We start from the raw sequence: 21,454 nt of genomic DNA, 5'->3' as shown, positions 1-21,454 counted from the left end.
TTCCTGACCTTTCCTTGACCTCAGGACATATTCATCAAACTCTAAGATTCCATGGCACAGTTGAAAAACTATTAATTTTTATTTTCCCCTTGTAATTCATTCTGTATCATATAGTTATTTTGTTGTTGTTGTTAGTTTGGTTGGTTGGTTTTAGGTTTTTATTTTCTCAATTATTGAGTCTGATTCTTCCCTTACAGGTCTACAGAGTACACCATTATGCTCTCTGGAGCTTAAAAAAAATAAAAATAAAATGCAGAGAGAAGAGAAAAGAATTAAAAATGGAGATCACTGTTTGATCTTCACAGAGAGAAGTTAATCTCCTCGTAGACCTTTTTTTCATAGCTTTACAGTTGCCCAACTTCTAACTCTATAATGGAGGGTCAAGATTTTTGGTGTATGGTCTTTTTAAATGAGATTTGAACTTGTGCAAAAGTTTTGTCCAATATGTAGGTATGAGAGAAGAACCTAGTATAGTGTAAGAGGGTAGACTTTGGAACTAGGCAGAGCTAGATGTGAATTTCAGTTTTGGTACTCACTGTTTAGCCTTGTGCAAGTCACTTACCCTCTCAGTTTCTTCATATATAAAGTGGGGGTGACAATATCTATTTTATAGTTTACAATTGGGTAATGTATATCAAACTACCTTGCCTATATTGTAGACAGTAATAATACCTTTTAAAATTATTTTCTTCCCAAATGAAATATTACTTACAAGGTCATTTTAATTAACATTTCTTTTGTTTAATGCAAAAAATGTTTTATCTTAAGTAGAATGACCTTATTTTTGTTTTGACTATGTAGAAAACTACCTAGTTGTTATGTTACATGCTTCTTGAAGTTAATTCATCATTGCCTATGAGTATCAAAATGTATGAGCAGTAAAATTGCCTCAATTTACATTAGTGCCATTCTGTATGGATATTATACTAAACAAAAATAAACACTTAACAACTAATTCAGCTACTGAATTTTTACCAGTTCTAGATCTTTGAGCCATATGATCATGTACAAGTTTCATTTATCGAACACATATTTTCTTTTGTGTTTAATGATTTTAGATGAATCAGTGAATAAAATGAATATAGGAAATGAGTATAAAATTATTGGAATTCCAACCTGTGTAAAAACTTTACAAACTTCTGTCTGTATAGAAGCAAATAACATCACTTTTTGCAATCCAAAAGGTAAGGAAAATATATAGTATATATATTAACAAATATTTAAATTTAAATCCACTTGTTTAGGAAATAAGTATTGGCTGTCTGTGCTGGACACTCTTCTGAGCACTAAGGATATAGTGATCAGGACAATTAAGGTTCCTACTCTGAAATCAGATGGTAGATCGTAAACTAATCAATAAAACAATTTCAAATAATAAATTCTATGAAGGAAATAAAGTGGGATAATGTAGAACTTTGTCCACAGGAAATCTTTTTTATAAACTTACTATTATTTTTTTTTTTAATAATTAGCAATGAGAAAAATGTTTCAGGGCACTAGGAGTTAAAGATTAGTCAAAAGGTTTTTCTACCCTAACCTTTATTTTCTAGTCTTAGCTAGATCTTAGCTTGTGAACTGAGAAAGAGAGCCCAATAACATAGCATCCTCCTCCTCATCTGAGTTCTGAACCAGTTGAGATATAAGACAAAATAGAAAGGCAGATGGGGACCAAAATATTACCTTTATTACTGACAATTTCTTATTTCTTTAACAACTCTAATATAATGAGCATTATGTAAACAAAAGTGGAGAGCAGACCTATTCTTTTAACTTGGCACACAAAATTATCTAAATGTAAGAAAGGCTAGTTAAATCTTGAATCGAGTTAGGTTTTTTTTAAAAAAAGAATTCCTAGATAACCATCTGCAATAATAGAGGCCCAAGTTGAATTTAAATGCAAGTTCATTCTAGATACCTATGCTTATCTTGAACAGAAAGCTTCTTAATAATAAAAATGTAGAAGAAAGAAAGGCACTAATGAACAATAGGCATTTTAGTGATCTTTTAAATATTTCCTGCTGTGAGGTGTTTCAAGATGTACTGATTTGGTAGCAGAACATGGCTTGTATTCTACGTAAATAGGAAACTGCTTTCTCATACTGAACTCCAGAATCAGGCAGATTTTACCACCCAGATGTGGCAAGAGCTACACTAAGGTAGGCCTTCCTTGGTCCATGGGCATGGGTGAGTAGAAGAAATCAATGCTCTATGATGGTAGCCCAGGAGGAAGGGAGAAAGGGACTGGGTTATATGTGCGTAGCTGTTCCTCCCAAACTGACCAATTTGATTAAATCACTCATTCCTTTCAGGAGTTGGACAGAGTGAGGGAGGGGAGGTCTAGAATGTTACCTTATAATACAGTACAATGCTTTCAAAGTAGTAGAGTATAAATCTTTCCTTTTAACAGCAACAGTCAAATACTTCCTGTTCTGCTTTTTAGCCCTCACTGAAGGTAATATTACCTTAAACATAGAAATAAAAAGCAAGCATTACAATACAGGAGCCCTAGGATGTGGCTGTGCTCACATAGGTCTTAAAAGGAGAAGAATGAGGGACTTGCTTGTAACCTACAGTCAGTTTCTGTGGACCCTTGACATGACTGCTTCCTTTTATCACGTTTCCTGGGATACAAATGATAGACCAGAGTGACTTCCAAGTTCTTATAAATATCATTATAAGAATTTGATCCCTGGCTGGTATGGTTCAGTGGACTGACCACCAGTCTGTGAACCAAAGGGTCACTTGTTTGATTTCCAGTCAGGGCACATGCCTGGGTACAGGGCAGGTCCCCAGCTGGGGGTGCATGAGAGGCAACCACCCATTGATGTTTCTCTCCCTCTCTTTCTCCCTCCCTTCCCCTCTTTCTAAAAATAATAAAATCTTTAAAAAAAATAAATTTGAATATGGCATCATTAAAGGAATTGTACTTTGATAATATTTTAGATAAGTAAAATTAGATATCTTTTTTGTTTGTTTGTTTTAAAACCTTTTTAATGTATGTGTTATTATTTACTTTCAGTTCCTTCAGGAATTAGCGACAATTTCAGATGTCTCCTCTCTTTGACTTCCAGCTCATGCTGGAAGTTTACAGCAATACTTACCAATATCTTTGCATCACACATTGTTCCTCCTGGGACTTACAATTTGCTCAAGCTCTGTTTGCTGATGAGCCTAGTCCAGACAAGTCATTTTAACAAGGAAGTGGAAGATTGGCTGGATATTTTAATTGTAACAAGTGATTCTCTACTTGTAGAAAGGTAAAATATGTGACATGAAATTTTTCAACTTATAAGTTGGTCATAGATTTAATTATTTAATCCTTTTCATGAGCATTATTACAAGACAAATATTTAGGACTTATCTGGGCAAAAATTTATTTAAATAAACTTCTACCAAAACTTTTAAAACATGAATTGAGAAATGGGATGTTTGCTTTCAATATTTTGAAAATCTAACCGTTTAAAGTTTAAACCTATTTCACCACTCAGAATTCATCATTCTCAGGCTTCCTTTTCCCCCATGCTCTACCCCAGCATTTTGCTTTTGTACTTTGTTTTCATTTTTAAATAATCTCCCCTCTAAGAGCCAACAAGCCATTATCTTATTTTTCTTTAAGATAACATTCAGTAATACTGACTCATTGTACTCAAATAGTGCTGTCAAAAGTGCCCAAATTACTGTTTTGGAGGCATCACCCTAACATTGGAATAAGCTCTTCTCAGCTTTTGGAGCTCCTCACTAGCAAGTACCCCTTTTAAAAAGTTACATGAATGTTCACAAAGCTAAGAATATACTTCTTATAATAATATCTTATATGCAATTATAAAGAAAAACAATTATGTAGAATGAATTTAAAATTAATAAAATTCAAATTAAAAATTCAAGTGCTTTTGCTAAAATTAAATTGCCATGTAAATATGGTGCTAACTGCTGCAGAGAGTGCACCAATTGAATTTTCCCATATGAGCATAAAGAGTATTTGTTTCCTCACAACTTCATCAACGCTGTGTGTTATCAAACTAAAATTTTTCCATCTGATTGATGGAAAATTGTATTTTATTTTAATTTACATTTCTTAAAGTGGAAATAAATTTTGGCATAATTAACAGTTTTTTAAACACTTCTCTTATTTTCATATGAAACTCCTTGACCATTGTTCACTTTTCTGTTAAGTTGTTTATTTTTTATTTATGATACCTCTTATGAATTAAGGTCTTTGTCTCTTTTCCTGTTTGTCACTAACCTTTGATTTTTCCTATGGTATTTGAGTCTGTGTGGTGTTTCGGATTTTTTTTGTTGTTGTTGTTGTTTTTTGGTATTTTTTAGGTAATATTTATATATAGTGAAATAATAAGATCTTAAATATACAATTTGATGATTCATAAATGCATACATTCCTATAGTCATCACCACAATATAGAACATTTCTATCACCTCAGAAAATTCTTTCATTCCTTGTTCCAAACAGTTCCTATCTCCACAGGTGTTTTCTGTCACCATAGATTAATTTCCTGTTCTTGAACTTTATATAAGTAGAATCATACAGTGCACACTCTTTTTCAAAAATTGATTTGAGAGAGAGAGTGAGAGTGGAGGGGAGAAAGGTTGCTTCTTCTATTTCCACTGACCATGGATGCAAGTCACACCTTGGAATATCAGGATGGCACTCTAACCAACTGAGCTACCCAGCAAAGGCATAACATGCATTCTCTTGGGTCTAGTCTCTTTCACTCAACATGTTTTTGAGATTGACCCAATTGTGTGTTTCCGTATTCTATTGTTTTTATTGATGACTGATATTCCATTATATGAATATAGCAGAATTTGTTTATATATTCTTCTGGTGGGTGAAGATTTAGGTTTTGCATGTTTTGAGTTATAAATAAACCTGCTGTACACATTCTTGCACAAGTCTTCCTATGGAAATGTGTTTTCATTATCTTGGATAAATACTAAAGAGTAGAAATGCTGTGTCATAATGTAGGTGTATAGTTAATTTTATAAGAAACTGCCATTTTTCTAAAGTGGTTGTATCATTTTACATCCCTACCAACAATGTAAGGTTCCAGTTGTTTCTATCCTCACCAACAATTGATGTTGTCAGTATTTCTCAATTTAGTTATTTTAGTATGTATGAAATGGTATCTCATTATGATTCTAATTTGCATTTCCCTGGTGACTACTGATTTGAGCTCTTTTTCATGTGCTTATTGGCTGCTCATGTATGTTCTATGGAGCTTCTGTTCAAGTCCTTTGTCACTTGTAAATGGGGTTGCTCTGAATGTGCATTCTTTGTCATATATGTGTATCATGAAATTTTTCTCCCAGTCTAAAACTTAGATATATTTGATGAACAGACTTTAGTTTTGATGAAATCCAATTTATTATTTTCTTATATGTTTAGGGTTTTATGGACTCTGCTTAAGAAATCTTTGCCAACCCCAAGGTCATAAATATATTATTTTGTGTTTTCTTCTAGAAACATTATAGTTTTCATTTTTACATTAGGTCTCTTATCTATCACAAGCTAATTTTTGTATATGGTTTGAGGCAGAACTCAAGCTTATTTTTTTTTGCTCTGCATTTGTCTAATTTTTGTATACCACTTGTTGAAGAGACTTTCTCCATTGAATTGTTTTGGTGCCACTGTTGAAAAGCAATTGAACCGGATGTAAACTAGTTGTAAAATTGAACTTGGTATAAATCATTTGAACTCTTTTCAATTTATTCCCACTTTTTTAGGTCCTTTGCATTTTCTTATAAAGCTTGGAATTCATTTGTTAATTCCACCCTTGCTGACTTCTCCTCAAAAAAGACTTTAAAGATTTTCATTGGAACTTCATTTAACTTTTAAATCAATTTTGGGGAGGATTTATCTTTTAACATGTTGAGTCTTTCAATCTGTGTGTATGGTGTACATCTCCATTTACTTAAATATCTCTTAATTTCACTTAGCAATGTTTTGTAAAGGTCATGAACATATTTTAAGTTGATTTCTAAGTATTTGATATTTTTGATGCTATTAAAAATGGTAGTGTTTGCCCTAGCCAGGTGGTTTAGTTGGTTGGAGCATCATCCCATACACCAAAAAGTTGCGGGTTTGATCCCCAGTAGGGGTGCATGTGAGAGGTGACCCATGGATGTTTCTCTCTCTCTCTCTCCCCCGCTTCCTATCCCTCGAATCAGTAAACATATCCTCAGGTGAGGATTAAAAAAAAAAAGGTAGTTTTATTATTTTCATTTTTGAAATAGTGTGCGTGAATATATAGAAATACAATTGATTTTTGTATTTTGATCTTATATTCTGTGACCGTGTGTCAGTATTTTAAAAAACTCCTTAGCTTATTCCAATGTGTAGCCAAGTTTGAGGCCCATTGCTCTATATAATTAGGTTCTCAGCCTGACTGCACATTAGAATCAGCTGGGGAAAGATATGTAAGAGTGTGGCCCATCCCCACAATTCTAGTTTCCCTGCTTTGGGGTGGTCCTTGGCATTGGAATTTTTTAAAACTCCCCAGGTGATTTTTTTTTTTTTATTTTGGTTTTTCAATTACAGTTGTCCCCTTTTCCCCTAATTTCTCTCCCCCACCCAACCCACCCCCTCTCCCGCAATCATATCCCTCCCCGTTGTCCATGTCCATGAGTCTTTTATATGGGTTCTTTGACTAATCCCTTCCCTTACTTATCCCCCTTCTCTCCCTCTCCCCTCCCCCCTATTGACTGCTATTCTGCTCTTTGTTCTATTTAGTTCCTTTGTTTGTGTTGTTCTTTAGTTTCCTGTATTAGGTGATATCATATGGTATTTTTCTTTCTTTGCCTGGCTTATTTCACTAAGCATAATTCTCTCTAGTTCCATCCATGTTGTTGCAAATGGCAGGAGTTCCTTCTTTCTTTCTGCTGCATAGTATTCCATTGTGTAAATGTACCACAGTTTTTTGATCCACTCATCTACAGATGGGCACTTAGGTTGTTTCCAGCACTTAGCTATTGTAAACAGTGCTGCAATGAACATAGGAGTGCATAAGTTCTTTTGAACTGGTGTTTCAAGATTCTTCGGGTATAATCCTAGTAGTGGAGTCGCTGGTTCAAAAGGCAGTTCCATTTTTAATCTTTTGATGTAATTCCATACTGTTCTCCATAGTGGCTGCACCAGTCTGCATTCCCCAGGTGATTTTAATGTGAGTTACGTTTGAGAACCACTGCTCTAAAGGCTTGCAAGTTTCTTTCTAAATTTCACTTCCTCATTTTATATATCTTCAAACTAACATCCAAATTCCTTGGAATGGCACATACAATAGACATTTTATAGCATCTACATATCCACATTTAAGGTATGCTGCTTCTTCCATATTTGCTCTGCATGTCTATGTTTAGTCATAGTTGATTGCACCAGCAAGCTATGATTTCTGTGGCAAGGATTTGAAAGCTAAGCCAAGATAATCATATTCTTTTCTTAGAATTTAAATTTGAGAAATAAAGAGGCCAAGGCAGTTGGCAAAGAGATTAGAAAGCAAAAGAATGTATGAAGAGTTGCCATGATACAGAACTAGGCAGCTGGAATAGTCATGATAGGCTATTGGCAAGCCTAAATGCAAAAATTCTTAATAAACAAAAGAAAATAACCCATAAAATGAGGAAGGCCCAGTTCAAATGTCATCTCTCTGTACCTTTCTCTGACTTACTTCAGGAAGAAATAATATTCTCTGATGGATGTTTTCACAACATTATTTCAGTATTTATCACATTGTATTTTAGTTTTTTGTTTATGTCTCTCTCAGCTGTGAGCTTTCCAAGAACTAAGTCTTATATATGTTTTTATCCCTAGCTCAGTAAACATTGAATCAAATTAAATTTGATTGTGTAGCTGTTACAAATTATTATTTCTGAAAACCAAATATTGAATAATAATAATGAATAATTTATCTTTCCCTAGGCTTTTGAATTTTAGTACAAGCCTTGTGCCCCGTGGTATACGTCATCCAATCTCTACTGAAATTTTTCCTACTCTATCCAGGAATAATTATGGAACTGGAGCTGTTAGCATTCAAGCTGGTAGTGCTTTGCTAGCTAAAGGTGGTATCTGCTTTATAGGAGACTTGGCTTTGCACAAAAAAGATAAACTTGAACAACTTCAATCAGGTAAATGATATGTTCTTCAAATTAATTTTCTTTAATTTAATATTTTTATTTATTGATTTTTAGAGAGAGGGAAACATGAATTTGTTGTTCCACTTACTGATGCATTCATTGGTTTCTTCTTGTATGTGCACTGACCAGAGATCAAACCCACAACCTTGGTGTATCCAGATGATGCTCTACCCAACTGAGCTACACTACCAGGGTATCAAATTAATTTTTACCTGTTTAACTTATAGTCTCACTAGTATCAAGGAGTTATTTAACAGTTAAGATTGTATTGTGCTGAGAAATTATATTAAATGACATTTCTCATTTTATCTTTACAAATAAAAAAGAGAACTTTAATGTGCAAATGCAATGTTTTAGCCTTTGCTCTCAGTTGTGCTAACACATGAGTTTGTATTGAACCAGATTTATTTCCTTTTCTTGTCTTATTGCATTAAGTAGGACTTCCAGTGTGGTACTGAAAAGCAATAGTGATAAGGGACATCCTTTCTTGTTCCTGATCTTACCAGGAAAGCTTTGAGTTTCCTCTTTCAAGTTGAAGGAGTTTCCCTCTATTCCTAATCTACTGAGAATTTTTAAGAAATAAATGGGTGTTGGATTTTATCATATACTTTTTCTGCATATATTGATGTAATAATGTGATTTTTCTTTTATAGCCTGTTGATATTATGGATTACATTAATTGATTTTCAAATGTTGAACCAGTTTTGCATACCTAGAATAAAGCCCACTTGGCTATAGTATGTAATTCTTTTTATACATTGTTGGACTCAATTTGCTAATATTTTGTTGAGGATTTTTAAATCCATGTTCTCGAGAAATATTGGTCTGTAGTTTTATCATGTTTTTGTCTACTTTTGGTATCAGGATACTGCTGTTTGGGGCATATTTATGATTAACAAAGATATGGAGATAGGGACTGGGCAAAAAGCAATCAGGGCTTTGCATTCTTGGAATAACAATAAGAATGTGTAGCAATGCTCAGAGCATATAGCATATTGCCTCTCCATACAAGAGAATGCAGAAATAGACCCACACTAATATGGTGAATTGATTTTTGACCATGGCATCAAAGCAAGTAAATGGGGAAAGGAGAGTTTTTTCAACAAATGATGGTGGACCATTTGGTTATGTATATGGAAAAAAATTAATATTGGCTCACCTGAACTATAAGTAATAATTAATTAAAGATGGATCATAAACTTAAATGTAAAAACTAATAATATAAAGCTCTAGAAGAAAGAAAACAGAGGAGAATATCTTCATGATCTTAAGGTAGGTAAATATTTCTTAGGGCCCAGAAAGCAATAAACAGAAAATAACTGATAAAGTGGGCTTCATCAACACTATAAAGTTATACACATCAAAGGTCCCATTTAAAAAGTGAGTAGACAAGCAAATAAAAAGAAAATAATTGCAATATAATATCTGACATAAGACATAAGCCTAGAACATAAAAACAATTCTTACAAGTCAATAATTTAAAAAACAAAGAACCCAGCATAAAATGGGCAAAAGACTTAAATAGTGACTCCACAAAGAAATGACTAATAAGCACATGAAAGAGTGCTCATTATCATTTGTTGGATACCAGGAAAATGAAAATAAAAACTGCAATGAGATAACAAAACTTACATACTAGGAAGGCCTGCCTGCTTCATGGACATGGAACAAGTATACTTTCACAAAGGTCTTTCTCTTCATGGAAGAGGCTGGAACTTAATTAAAACTCTATTATCACCATCTTCACATTTTTAATATTTTTTTATCTTTGAACTTCTGTTTTGTAAAGAAGTCCAGTAAGACAAAGGAGCTTGTACGTGAACAGTGGAGATATGTTCACACTAGTGTTTACCATGCCTTGTTGCCCTTATTTCACACAGCATTTGCAATCGCTATGCAGCTTCTGTAACACAGTTGGTAATCAGTTTTGTACTCTCTGGATTCCCATGTTTTGTGAGTGCACGGCAAGGCAGTGCTGATGTTTTATATCAAAACATCTTCAATTGAGTGAGGGAGCTAATAGCTCCCAAGAGGCTACCCTTTCCCTTCAAACCAGACTTGTTTTTTATATAGAAGGAAGGCAGTGGCATTCTAAGAAATACAAATGATCAAGGAATCCCATCATATCCTTTCTTACTTGGTAATTTTCTTGTATTTGCCAACTACTTACACTGAAAATGATATAGGAGGAACGGGACAGATAGAGCAAAGCTTAGTTTCTTTTCTTTTTAGTCCTTCCTTATTTATCAGTATGCTAATTTACATGCATTATTGATGCATATCAACAAACAAAATTTAAAAGTTTTGTGCAGCATTTCCATTGTTCTGGTAAGAAATATATATGTGTGTATATAGTATGTATCTTGTATCTAGTAAATACATATATTAGTGTTTCACATATAAGTTAAATTATCATATATTTGTGTTTAAGATTGGTATTGCACAATATAAAGATAAATGGCAAAACTCATGCCAATAATTAAAAATTTTAGTTTTAGGCCCTGGCCAGGTAGCTTAGTTGGTTAGAGTGTCAGCCTGATTCACCAAGGTTGCAGGTTCAGTACTAGGTCGGGGTGCATACAAGAATCAACCAATGAATGCATAAATAAGTGGAACAACAAATTGATGTCCGTCTGTCTGTCTCTCTCTCAAATCAATAAATTTTAAAAAAATTTTAGTTTTAGAATGGCAATCACCTCTATTACACTTTTTTGGTAAGAATTTTATTAAGATATAATTTGCATACAATCCACCACTTAAAATGTACAGTTTATTGGTTTTTAGAATATTTACAGAGTTGTACAGTCATCATCACTGTCCACTTTCAGAACATTTTCAGCACCCCAAAAAGAAATCCCATACTCATTAGCAGTCATCTCCCCAAACCTCCTCTTCCCAAAGTCGCTGGCAACCTAATTTGCTTTCTGTCTCTATAGATTAGCCTGTTCTGGATAATTCTTATAAATGGAATTATATGATAATGTGGTCTTTTGTGACTGGTTTCTTTCACTTAGCTCAATGTTTTTGAGGTTCATCCATGTTGTAGCATGTGTCAGCACTTCATTTCTTGTTTTTAAAATTCTGATAAAATATATATAGCATAAGATTTACCATTTTAACCATTTTTAAGTATATAATTCAGTAGCATTAAGTACATTTACAATGTTGTGCAACTATCACCAATACCCATTCCAGAACTTTCTTCATTATCCCAAACAGAAACTCTGTACCAAGTAAACAGTAACTCCCTATTCCCTACTACATCCAGCCCCTGGTAATCTCTGTTCTACTTTCTCTGTTTATGAATTTGTCTATATCTATGAATTTGCCTATTCATAGAATCTAATTCCCTTTTATGGCTGAATAATATCTATATATATAATATATACACACACATATTACACACACACACACATGCCACTTAAATTTATTCGCTTCCGGCCAAGATGGAGGCTTAGACGGACACGCTCGGTCTCCCTCTACAACTAGAAAGAAATACAACTACCTCAAAACAAAAGATAACTAGAAATTCCAGAAAATAAAACTACACAGAAGCCCAACGTATGAAGTTATAAACCAGCGACGCTCGTCGGACAGGTAAGAAGAGCAAAAGTGGGCGGTGCTGTTTGCGGTAGCACCAGGGACAGCAGCAAGGAGAGCAATCCCGGCTGCAGTTGAGCCCTGGCAGCTCGAGACCCCAATGCTGAGAAAGGCAGCCCCTGCATTGCCTCAGACGGTGAGGCCCAGAGGGCGGGAGGATGGATCCCAGTCTCCCAGCAGAGAATAACGGCAGGAATCCATCTTGGACCCCCGCCCCAATATAAAGCGCCACAGCACAGCGAAAAAGGTTGCGGATCGCCGCTGGTTGCTGGGTACTGACAACAAAGCACCACAGTGCAGTGAAAAAGGTTGCGGATTGCTGCCGGTCGCTGGTTTTGACGAGTACACAGGCTCCGCCCCCTATAGCCTGCCCCAGAAGCAAAGCAAAACGCAAATCTGTCAAAATGAGGCAGACAGCTATAGAAATCCAGGTGACACAGCTCACCAGGCAACAGATGAAGAATCTGACAGATGAACAAATAAGAAACCTACCAGAGGCTCAATTCAGAGCTATAGTTATTAGGTGGCTTACAGAATTAACAAAAGATTTGGAACAGGACAGGGAAGGAAAGAAAACCACTCATACTGAAAAGAACAAAAATACATATGAGACAAGTGATGAGGAAATAAAATCCAGAGATCAAATCAACAAACCAGAACATAGAGAAGGAACAAACAGTTAACCAGTGCGGAAAGAGGAAACAGAAAGCAAGGAAAGTGAGAAGAGGATCAGAAACCTCTGGGACAGCTATAAGAGATCGAACATACGGTTTATAGGATTCCCAGAGGGCAAAGAAGAAGAACTAGAAATTGAAAAATTAAGTGAAAATATAATAAAGCAGAACTTCCCAAACTTGAGGAAGGAAATAGACTTACAGGTCCAGGAAGCTCAGAGAGTTCCAGAAAAACTGGACCCAGGGAGAAACACTCCAAGACACATTATAATCAAATTGTCAAAAATTAAAGATAAAGAGAGAATCTTAAAAGCAGCAAGAGAGAAGAAAAGAATCATGTACAAAAGGGTCCCAATTAGACTATCAGCTGACTTCTCAAGGAGACCCTACAGGCAAGAAAGGACTGGCAGGAAATATTCAAAAGAATGAAAATCCAAAACCTACAGCCACGAATACTATATCCAGCGAAACTATCATTCAGAATAGAAGGGCAGAGAAAGTGCTTCCAGGACAAAATAAAACTGAAAGAGTTCCTTAGATCCAAACCACTATTATATGAGATGTTAAAGGGGCCGGTTTAGAGAAAGGAGGATCAAAACTATAAATATTAAAATGAAAACTGCATCACAAGAACCAATGACAAAAGCTAGGGAATTGAAACAAAGGCAAACTAAATAGGCAATGAGAGTGGGAAAAGAACTATAGGTATGGGGAACATACTGCGGGGAGGTCAGCAGGGAGGGAGATGGTACAGGAATTAAGAAGCATAGTAGGAGGGAATGGAGTAGACAGGAAGAGGCTGAGAAGAACTATATGCACACCAATGGACATGGACTAAAAGGGGGGGGCAACTGGAGGGAGGGGTGCCACCGGGTGGAGGGGAGCAGAGGAAAGGGAAATTGGGACAACTGTAACAGTATAATCAATAAAACATATTAAAAATAAAAAATAAAAATTTATTCATCTTTTGGTAGACACGTGGGCTGTTCCTGCCTTTTGGCTATTGTGAATAATGCTGCTAATGAACATTGTTATACAAGTATCTGTTTGAGTCCTTGCTTTTAACTCTTTTGGGTGTCATACCTGGAAGTGGAATTGCTGGATCATAGTGTAAATAGAAGCCACAAAACTTTTCCACAGTATTCATACCCTTTTACATTCGCAACAACGATGTATGAGTGTTCTAATTTCTCCATATGACCCCTATTACATTTTATAAGTAGTAACATTTTAAAGGAAAAAGCTTTATATATTGAATATTAGTACTTTTAGCAGCTTTTTCCTGATTTTTTTGAATAAGAGGCCCATATTTTCATGTTACACTAAGCCCTACAAATTATGTAGCTGGCTGGTTACTAGGATGCCAAAAATTAAAAAGATTGACAACTACCAAAGTTGCCAAGGATGTGGAGAAACTGGAATTCTCATATATTGTTGATAAGAATGAAAATAGTACACCACCTTACAAACTGTTCTGGTAGTTTCTATAGAGTTAAATATATATATTTACCTTATGACCCAAGAGAAAGAAAAACATGGATAAAAAAGATTGTTATAATGAGTGGAGAGAACACTAATTTGAGAAATGTTTGGGAGATAGAATCCTAGAAATAGGATTGAATTCATAGGTTGAATGGTTATAAGGGGTGAGGGACATATAGAAAGAATAGAATGTTTTCACTCTTCTTTTGTTTGGTTTTAAGTGGATGGATAGTGATTCCCCAGTTGTTAGTAATGCACACAGAACCATTTATGGAGTAATAATTTGGTTTTGAAATATTGACTTTGAGATATATTTCCCCCTAGTCATTGTAGTTTATACTCTCTCTCAATCTCTTCCTCTTTCACTCACACAAAAAATAGCCCACTTTCTATCATTGCTTTTCCACATAAAAGAACATGGTTTTATTTTAGTCTCCTACCCTTCTGTCTATTCCACCCAGACATTGACCACAATTTTTGCTACATGCTTTGGACTGCTGGTTCTCATCAAGTCACGGGACACATAAACATTCAAATATTTTCTTTCCTTGTTATTTTTATGGCATATTTTCTAATTTAGCCATACATATCTTGCAAAACAAATTTACTTCTGTCTATACTATCTAAAGTTTAGACAGTAAGATTCTACAAAATAATATTTGTTATTGATTTGTAGATATATAGACCAAAAATAAACTTAAATAACAAATGGATAATGTCTTTGACTTAGTTATGGAAAACAGAAGCATCACAGTATATATCCCTGGAAAGAAGTTTGGGGATGATATTGATCAACAAATGACTTTTCCAATTCAGTGCAGTTTTTGGTCTTTCGTTGATATGGATTCAGCCTCAAGAAAAAATATGCAGAAAACCAACACTCTAATTGGTCAGATGGTAAGGTATTTGTATACTTTATTGTTAGATTGTTATTCAGGGAATTTAGCCACAAATTTTACTCTTAGTGCTTTTGTTTTTCTTAGCATTTTTTATTACCCATTTCTATATGTAATTGGGTATTAGAACTAAATAATTACATAATTTGAAATTTTAGTTGTTGTTTAAGTCATGCCAAGCAGGTATCTATCTGCTCACTAGAAATCGTTATTTGAATTTGGGAGAGGCTTTAAAGAATAATGTATAAGGAAATACTTAAAGAGCATTCTCATGCCCTGGCTGGTGTGGCTCAGTGGTTTGAGTACTGGTCTACAAACCAAAAGATCACTGGTTTGATTCCCAGTCAGGGCACATGCCTGGGCTGTGTGCCAGGTCCCCAGCTGGGGGCATGCAAGAAGCAACCAATCAATGTATTTCTCACACATATTGATGTTTCTCTCCCTCTCTTTCTCCCTCCCTTCTCCTCTCTCTAAAAGTAAGTAAATGAAAACTTGTTTTAAAATTTTTTAAGTGTTTAAAAAAAGGACACTTAAAAAAAGAGCATTAAAAAAATTTTAGTCACCACAAAGTTCCCATGATATTCAGGAATCCCTTTAAATAATAATTAGTAATAACAAATAATAATTAGTATAGCTATGAATATATAATTTAATATAAGCAAATATTATAATATAAATATATGACTTATTTCAATAATTTATAATTATTTCCAAAGTCTTTGTGAAAGTGCCTGAGTTTAATGTTTACCTGTTACATTTTTGTTTGATGTAGGATTGCAGTTTGATTCCAGCTAATCTTGTAGAGGCATTTGGATTATTGATTAACTGTAATGAGTTATCTTCTTGCCACCCATATCTTCCTACTCTGCAACATACTTTAAAGAAAGCCATGGATCCTGAAGGACTGCTTTATTTAACTTCTAAACAGTTCACAACAGAAGATTTTGAAAAGGTAAAGGTAGAAAAAACTGATTACCAAGAATACTTGAGCTAATGTTTCTCAATTTAAATACAACTTTCTTTGAGCATGCAGTTTTCTGTATTTAGGGTTCTTTTATTCCAATTTGCTTCTAGCTTTTAAACATTTTAAGGACATTCCATATAAAATATTTAGGATTACAATTAAATAAACATCTATATAAGGATGTAGATATTAAAATGTTGAGTTATTTGTACCACTGTCCAAATCACCATAGCATAAAGAGTCTTAATGAAAGAAATCAAAATAGATTATTTCTATGAAAAATTATGATGAGAAATATAGATGTACAGTTATTTACATTTTACAGGCTAGTCAAAGGGATTTTCTTTATATGAATGCTTCAGCATTCTGAATTTAGCTAATATCATGACTCACTAAATCTTTTTATTTGTTTCTTTGTTTGTTTAGTTGTTCTATTACAGTTGTCACATTTTCCCCCATTGCTCTCACCTGTCCCACCCACCCCACCTTCTCCCACAGTCAATCCCCACCCTGTTGTTCAAGTCCATGGGTCATTTATACTAGTTCCTGACTAGCTCCTTTAAATCATTTTGTCCTGACATGAAAATATATGTGGCATATTCAGAGAATGTGAGAGTAAATGATAAAAATTTAGTAATGATTTTCATAGTTATTAAAGGTATTCAAGTATTTACAAGTGAAACCCTTTCAATATTAACTATTCAGAAATCTGTCCACAGTACAGTTGAAGTATCTGAGTAGGATAGATAAAAGGAAGGGAATATTGGGAAGTGGAACTCCATGGGTCATTAAAATTTGTTTTCACACTTGCCCTCCTTGTAGACATATTGCATGGTAAAAGGTTGAAAGGCGAGGTGGACTGAAAAATAAATTATGGACATTGTTTATTCACATAGATTAGAGCAGAAGAAGAACAGTATTAATAATACAATAAATGACTTTATATTTATTTTTGGTATATAAGAAAAAAGTATTTTGTCTCTAGAAATTAATATACTAAATATGTAGACACACTAATAACCTGGAGAAATTTTCACTCAGGTTTTCCCTGAAAAATATAAACAAAAAATTTTATGGATTTATTGATTAGTTACCTACTGAATACTTTATATGTATGAGCCTATTTATGTTTTTTATATTCTCATGGAAATATAAATTTAAAAAAATAGTTTATTATTTAGTTGAGGTAAAAATAAGATACTTGAAACAACTGAGGGGCCATTTAAGTGCTAAACAGGTGGTGCTGACTATAAATATTTTAAGATTTCTGAAAAGAGGATATCAAGTAGAATGGAAGAGCTGGGAATATTTCATAGAGGAGGTGAGACTTTAGTTGGGCCTTAAGAAAAGGTAAGATTTAGATAACAGGAAGGATAGGCATGCTAAACAAAAAATAGAATAGGAGCAAAGACATAGAAGTAGATGGAAATGAGCATACATGGAAAACTATGAGAAGACTTGCCTGACGGGAGCAAAAATTGTATTATGGAGTCATTGGGATTGGGATTTGGCAAATTTACAATATGTCTTGAAAAACTCAGACAAAAGAGTTTATAGTTGATTTGTCAGACTGGAGAGAACAATTATGGACTTTACTAGACTAGTGAAATAGTGAAAATGATTTCCCCAAAGATAAATCTGTCTATCACACAGAACAGACTGAATTGGAATATGTTGCAGCCTGGGTTCTCCAGGAGGTACACTGAAAAGGAGCTTAGTGTGCCATTGTTTATTAGGGAGTGCTCTTCTGTCAATACCTGTAGAAGTAAAACTGGAAAAGTCTGCATTCATGCTGCCTGTCACTACCAGAACCAATAAGTAGAAACAAAGATTGACTTTTTATAGGCACTTTATTCAGATAGCTGGTGATCTGAGAAGACAGCAGGTTATGTACCCTCAAAGTCTTACATCTCCATCTCAAGCTGACCTTTTTTGTAAGGAGTAGAAGGTAGGTAAGGGGTTTGGAATTCAGGGAAAAGGGTGAATCAGGTAAAAACTGCAGTCCAGTGATTTTCCTGGTACTCTTTTACCTGCTCACTGCTCTTTATCTGCATCCTAGTTGGTGGACATTTCCTCCCTGGCGCACAATGGCTCAGGTACCATCTTGATCACTTGCAGTCCTGCTGGGGCACAGGGTTGAATTGCTTGTGGGTCTTCTGGAATCAGAATAGGTCCCATCAGACATTCCAGTTCCTGGAACAATAGCTTTCTACATGCATTAATCACCAAGCCTATTGACTATATAACTAAAGCTAAAAGATTTTAACTCTTGAGTTCCCCCATCAGAAGGGAGAAGAAAGCAGGACTGGACAGAGGAAGGAGTCAAGCTGTGGTATAGGCCCAAAGATAGCCATTGTTGGCCCCACATTGAGCTCTGGAGCTAAAGAGACCCATCAGAGTTGTCCTTCTTTATATAAAGAGAGGGGCTTTATAACAACCTCCCCACTTCCACCCCAATCACTCATTTGCTATGGGCTGTCCTGAGGCAATCCCTGAAGAAGTTGACAGCATTCCCAGAAGCTAGGACAACAGTCCTTTTCTGAAGGGGGGATATAGGTGGCACATCACTGGGCTCCATAGGGTAAAACCTAGAGAGGGCTACTGATGGAATTATTATCTAGCTCTGAAGGCCTGAAGGGAACTGTGGAGTAAAGAAGAATAAGGAAGACAGGCCATGTCCAACAGAGGAAATATCCAGATCCTTTAGAAGAGTTATTTTAAAAATATAAATATAGTTAATAGCAACATTTTTATGGTTAATTTTCCTATGAGTTTTAAAAGCAGAAAACAACTAGGATTGTTGAAAAGTCTAGAAATTATGTAATTGAATGAGGACTTAAGAAACTGGAAATCACTCAGAAAGAAGAAAAAAGTACAAAACTCGGAGAAAATATGTTGAAGACTTATTCTCCACCCAGAATCTTACTGAATCTCCAAGGCCCCATTCATAGTTAACACAATGTCTCCTGCATTGCTACTGTTCAGTTGTTTTCTTGAAAGGGAAGTAAGGAAGGCAAGCTCTAGGGCCAATGAGGGAAAGTTACAAGGAAATAAACTGTCAAAGAATTAAAGCTATTCAAAGGGAAATGAGCTTCTGAGGGAAGTCTCTCTCCCAACGAAAGGTTCTGAGTGAGCTCTTATTCCACTGGAAGCAAAGACTTGAAAGTCACTTCAATAATTGCACAGAACATTTCTGCCCTAAGAGGAAGGAAGAGGTTATTTGGAGTAAACTTCAATATTCTGACAAGTATAAGACTATAATTAAAATGCTCAATTGTTTTGAGATGGCCCTAGATATTTAATCAACTTGATGTAAGTAAAATATACAAATGCTTAAAAATAAAATGACAATATACTTTTCATTTTTGCAATATAGATTGTATAATAAAGTCTGAGTTTCTTAAATTTTTCATATTTTTAATCTAGCTGCTGGCTTTTGCAAAGAATGTGAATGTAGAATTCAGCTTGGAGGCAGAAAGAATGATTCATGGCTATTATCTAGCAAGTCGCAGAATCAGGACAGATTCCATATGTGGATCAAAACTGTCAGCATCTGCATTAAAATGTTTGTAGGTATTCAATGTAAAATTTTAAATCCAGTATTGAGTCTAAAATGATGTGTTTGATCAACTTATTTGTTTCATTGGTTTTCTTTTTTTGATTGCTGATTGGTTGGTTTATAATTTATTTTGTTCCAAAATAATTTAAGGTGGCTCAATTACTTTTGTTATATACAATATTATATCGTTTGACCCTCTAATGATTTGTTTTCACTAAATTAATTTTTATTGAGCCCCTGTATAAGATGTGTCTGAGAGAAGTATACTGACTTCATATGAAAATGATTGTTTTTTTAAATGTGGCTGTTTACATTTGTTGGGAGGAAGAAATTGTCCTTTACCTTTCTTGGTTTTTCTGTCTGGTCTAATAATTAAGTTGACATAAAACAGATTATCAAGAGAAAATTAACCAAGTTTAATTACATACTATACATAGGAACCCCACATACATGAGATGTTCAAGTATGGAAAGTTAAAATGAATGTATGTGACATTTTAAGCTAAGGATGAGGTAAGGTGCCTTGGGGCTTCGGAGGGGAGGAAAGTCATTCACAAGACAATAAGGGGAGCAGATGTTCAGTAATTAGGTATTTGCCCTGTCCTATAGAGAGGTCATAAAAAGTTATCTGTCTGGTAATAACTCATTATGGGCAAGGCCCCAAACTGAATTCTTTAGACAGTGTTAACAGTTTTTGTGTATCCTTCCAGAAATTGTCCATTTAAATACTAACAAGTACAAATATGTAATTTAAATATGCCGTATAATAATACATATTTATTTGAATATATTATATATTTAAAATGAATATGTTATTTAAACATATATAGAAATATATTATAATATATAAATATAAATATACAAATATGGTTAGATATTCTCTTTTTGCCCAAATGGAATCTTGCATGGTATATAGGAGGTCTGTCCAGAAGGTATCCAGCCATGTAATGTGAAAAATTGAGATATTTATTGCACAAGATACAAGAAACATTGTACGTAGGACAGTGATGTCCCAGTCCCCTTCAAAGTAGGCACCTTGGGACCTCACACAGTTCTCCCAGTCACCATCAGTTGCACATCATATTTTCCTGAATCTCATCGGGACTCTGCAATCTCTTCCCTTTCAGAGATGATTTTAGTGCTGGCAAAGCCAGAAGTCACAGGGTGCCAAATCTGGGCTCTAGTGGGGCTGAGTCACCTGGGTGATTTTATATTTTGCAAAAAAACTCTGCACAAGATGTGATGCATGAGCAGGTGTATTGTCACAATGAAGCTGCCAATCACCAGTTGCCCATAGCTGTGGTCTTCTGAATCATCTGAACAGTTTCTGCAGAGGAATATTCAAGCTTAACACAAAATTTGATGCAGTTTCATAGCTCTACTCAGTCATTTTGAATGCTACGGCCACACAGTACACATGCTCACTCAACAGCGTCTACCGCTCCCACTGACCAGTACAGTGAAGTCCTCATTGTTCACCCATGTGCATTCCAGTCCACTCTCCTTGGCTGCCTGGTTACATTCATGTCATGCAAACCGTTCTCACCATATTAACAATGGCTGGACTTTTTCTAAACAGACCTCTTATATATTATACTTTCACACTATCAACATATAAAGAATTACCTCTTCTGTTTTAATAGCTGCATTACAATTATACTGTGTTTTAATGTGGCTGGGCCATAATTTAAACAGTGTCCGATTGATAGGACATTTCTTAATTTAATATAGATTAATGTATAATCTCAAATTATAAAGTAGCACCCAGGAGTAAAGTGATCCATTTAATAAATATCTTGTTATAACTGCAGTATAAAATAAGACAAGTGAGGGACTGGCAGGAAATGTCAAGTATGGGTCTATAAGAGATAAATATGTTTAGTTAATTTCTCCCAATGACATATTTATCTTCATAGAGATGAAAAAAATGCTAAAGACAAGGCAGAAATCAACTATGATGTTTTAAAAGGGTAAACAGAATTATGTAATACTTTCCATTTTCTGAAGTAATGTTTAAAATACTGAAATCAATACTCAAAGCTTAAAAGCTTTGAAAATCCTATATTCTCATAATGTTTTTTCTCTGTAGTAAAAAAGATATTTCTTATTTGAAGTCACATAGCCTCAGTTTT

General features: G+C 34.7%; 1 protein-coding gene across 1 annotated transcript in view; it reads left to right on the top strand.

Annotated features, from left to right (window-relative positions):
* Positions 1 to 21,454, top strand: part of MCMDC2 (minichromosome maintenance domain containing 2) — a 34,908-nt gene that overhangs the window by 5,058 nt on the left and 8,396 nt on the right. The window contains exons 7-12 of the mRNA XM_090283607.1: positions 1,059 to 1,184; positions 3,020 to 3,257; positions 7,934 to 8,139; positions 14,635 to 14,801; positions 15,573 to 15,752; positions 19,191 to 19,333. Of these exons, the coding sequence (XP_090139733.1) occupies positions 1,059 to 1,184; positions 3,020 to 3,257; positions 7,934 to 8,139; positions 14,635 to 14,801; positions 15,573 to 15,752; positions 19,191 to 19,333 (1,060 nt within the window). The remainder of the gene's footprint in view (positions 1 to 1,058; positions 1,185 to 3,019; positions 3,258 to 7,933; positions 8,140 to 14,634; positions 14,802 to 15,572; positions 15,753 to 19,190; positions 19,334 to 21,454) is intronic.

This window comes from Furipterus horrens, unplaced genomic scaffold (assembly GCF_987537825.1).
Source record: "Furipterus horrens unplaced genomic scaffold, mFurHor1.1.pri manual_scaffold_7, whole genome shotgun sequence".
Lineage (NCBI taxonomy): Eukaryota > Metazoa > Chordata > Mammalia > Chiroptera > Furipteridae > Furipterus > Furipterus horrens.
Note: the sequence above shows the minus strand (reverse complement) of the source record. Positions and strands in the feature narration are given on the sequence as shown.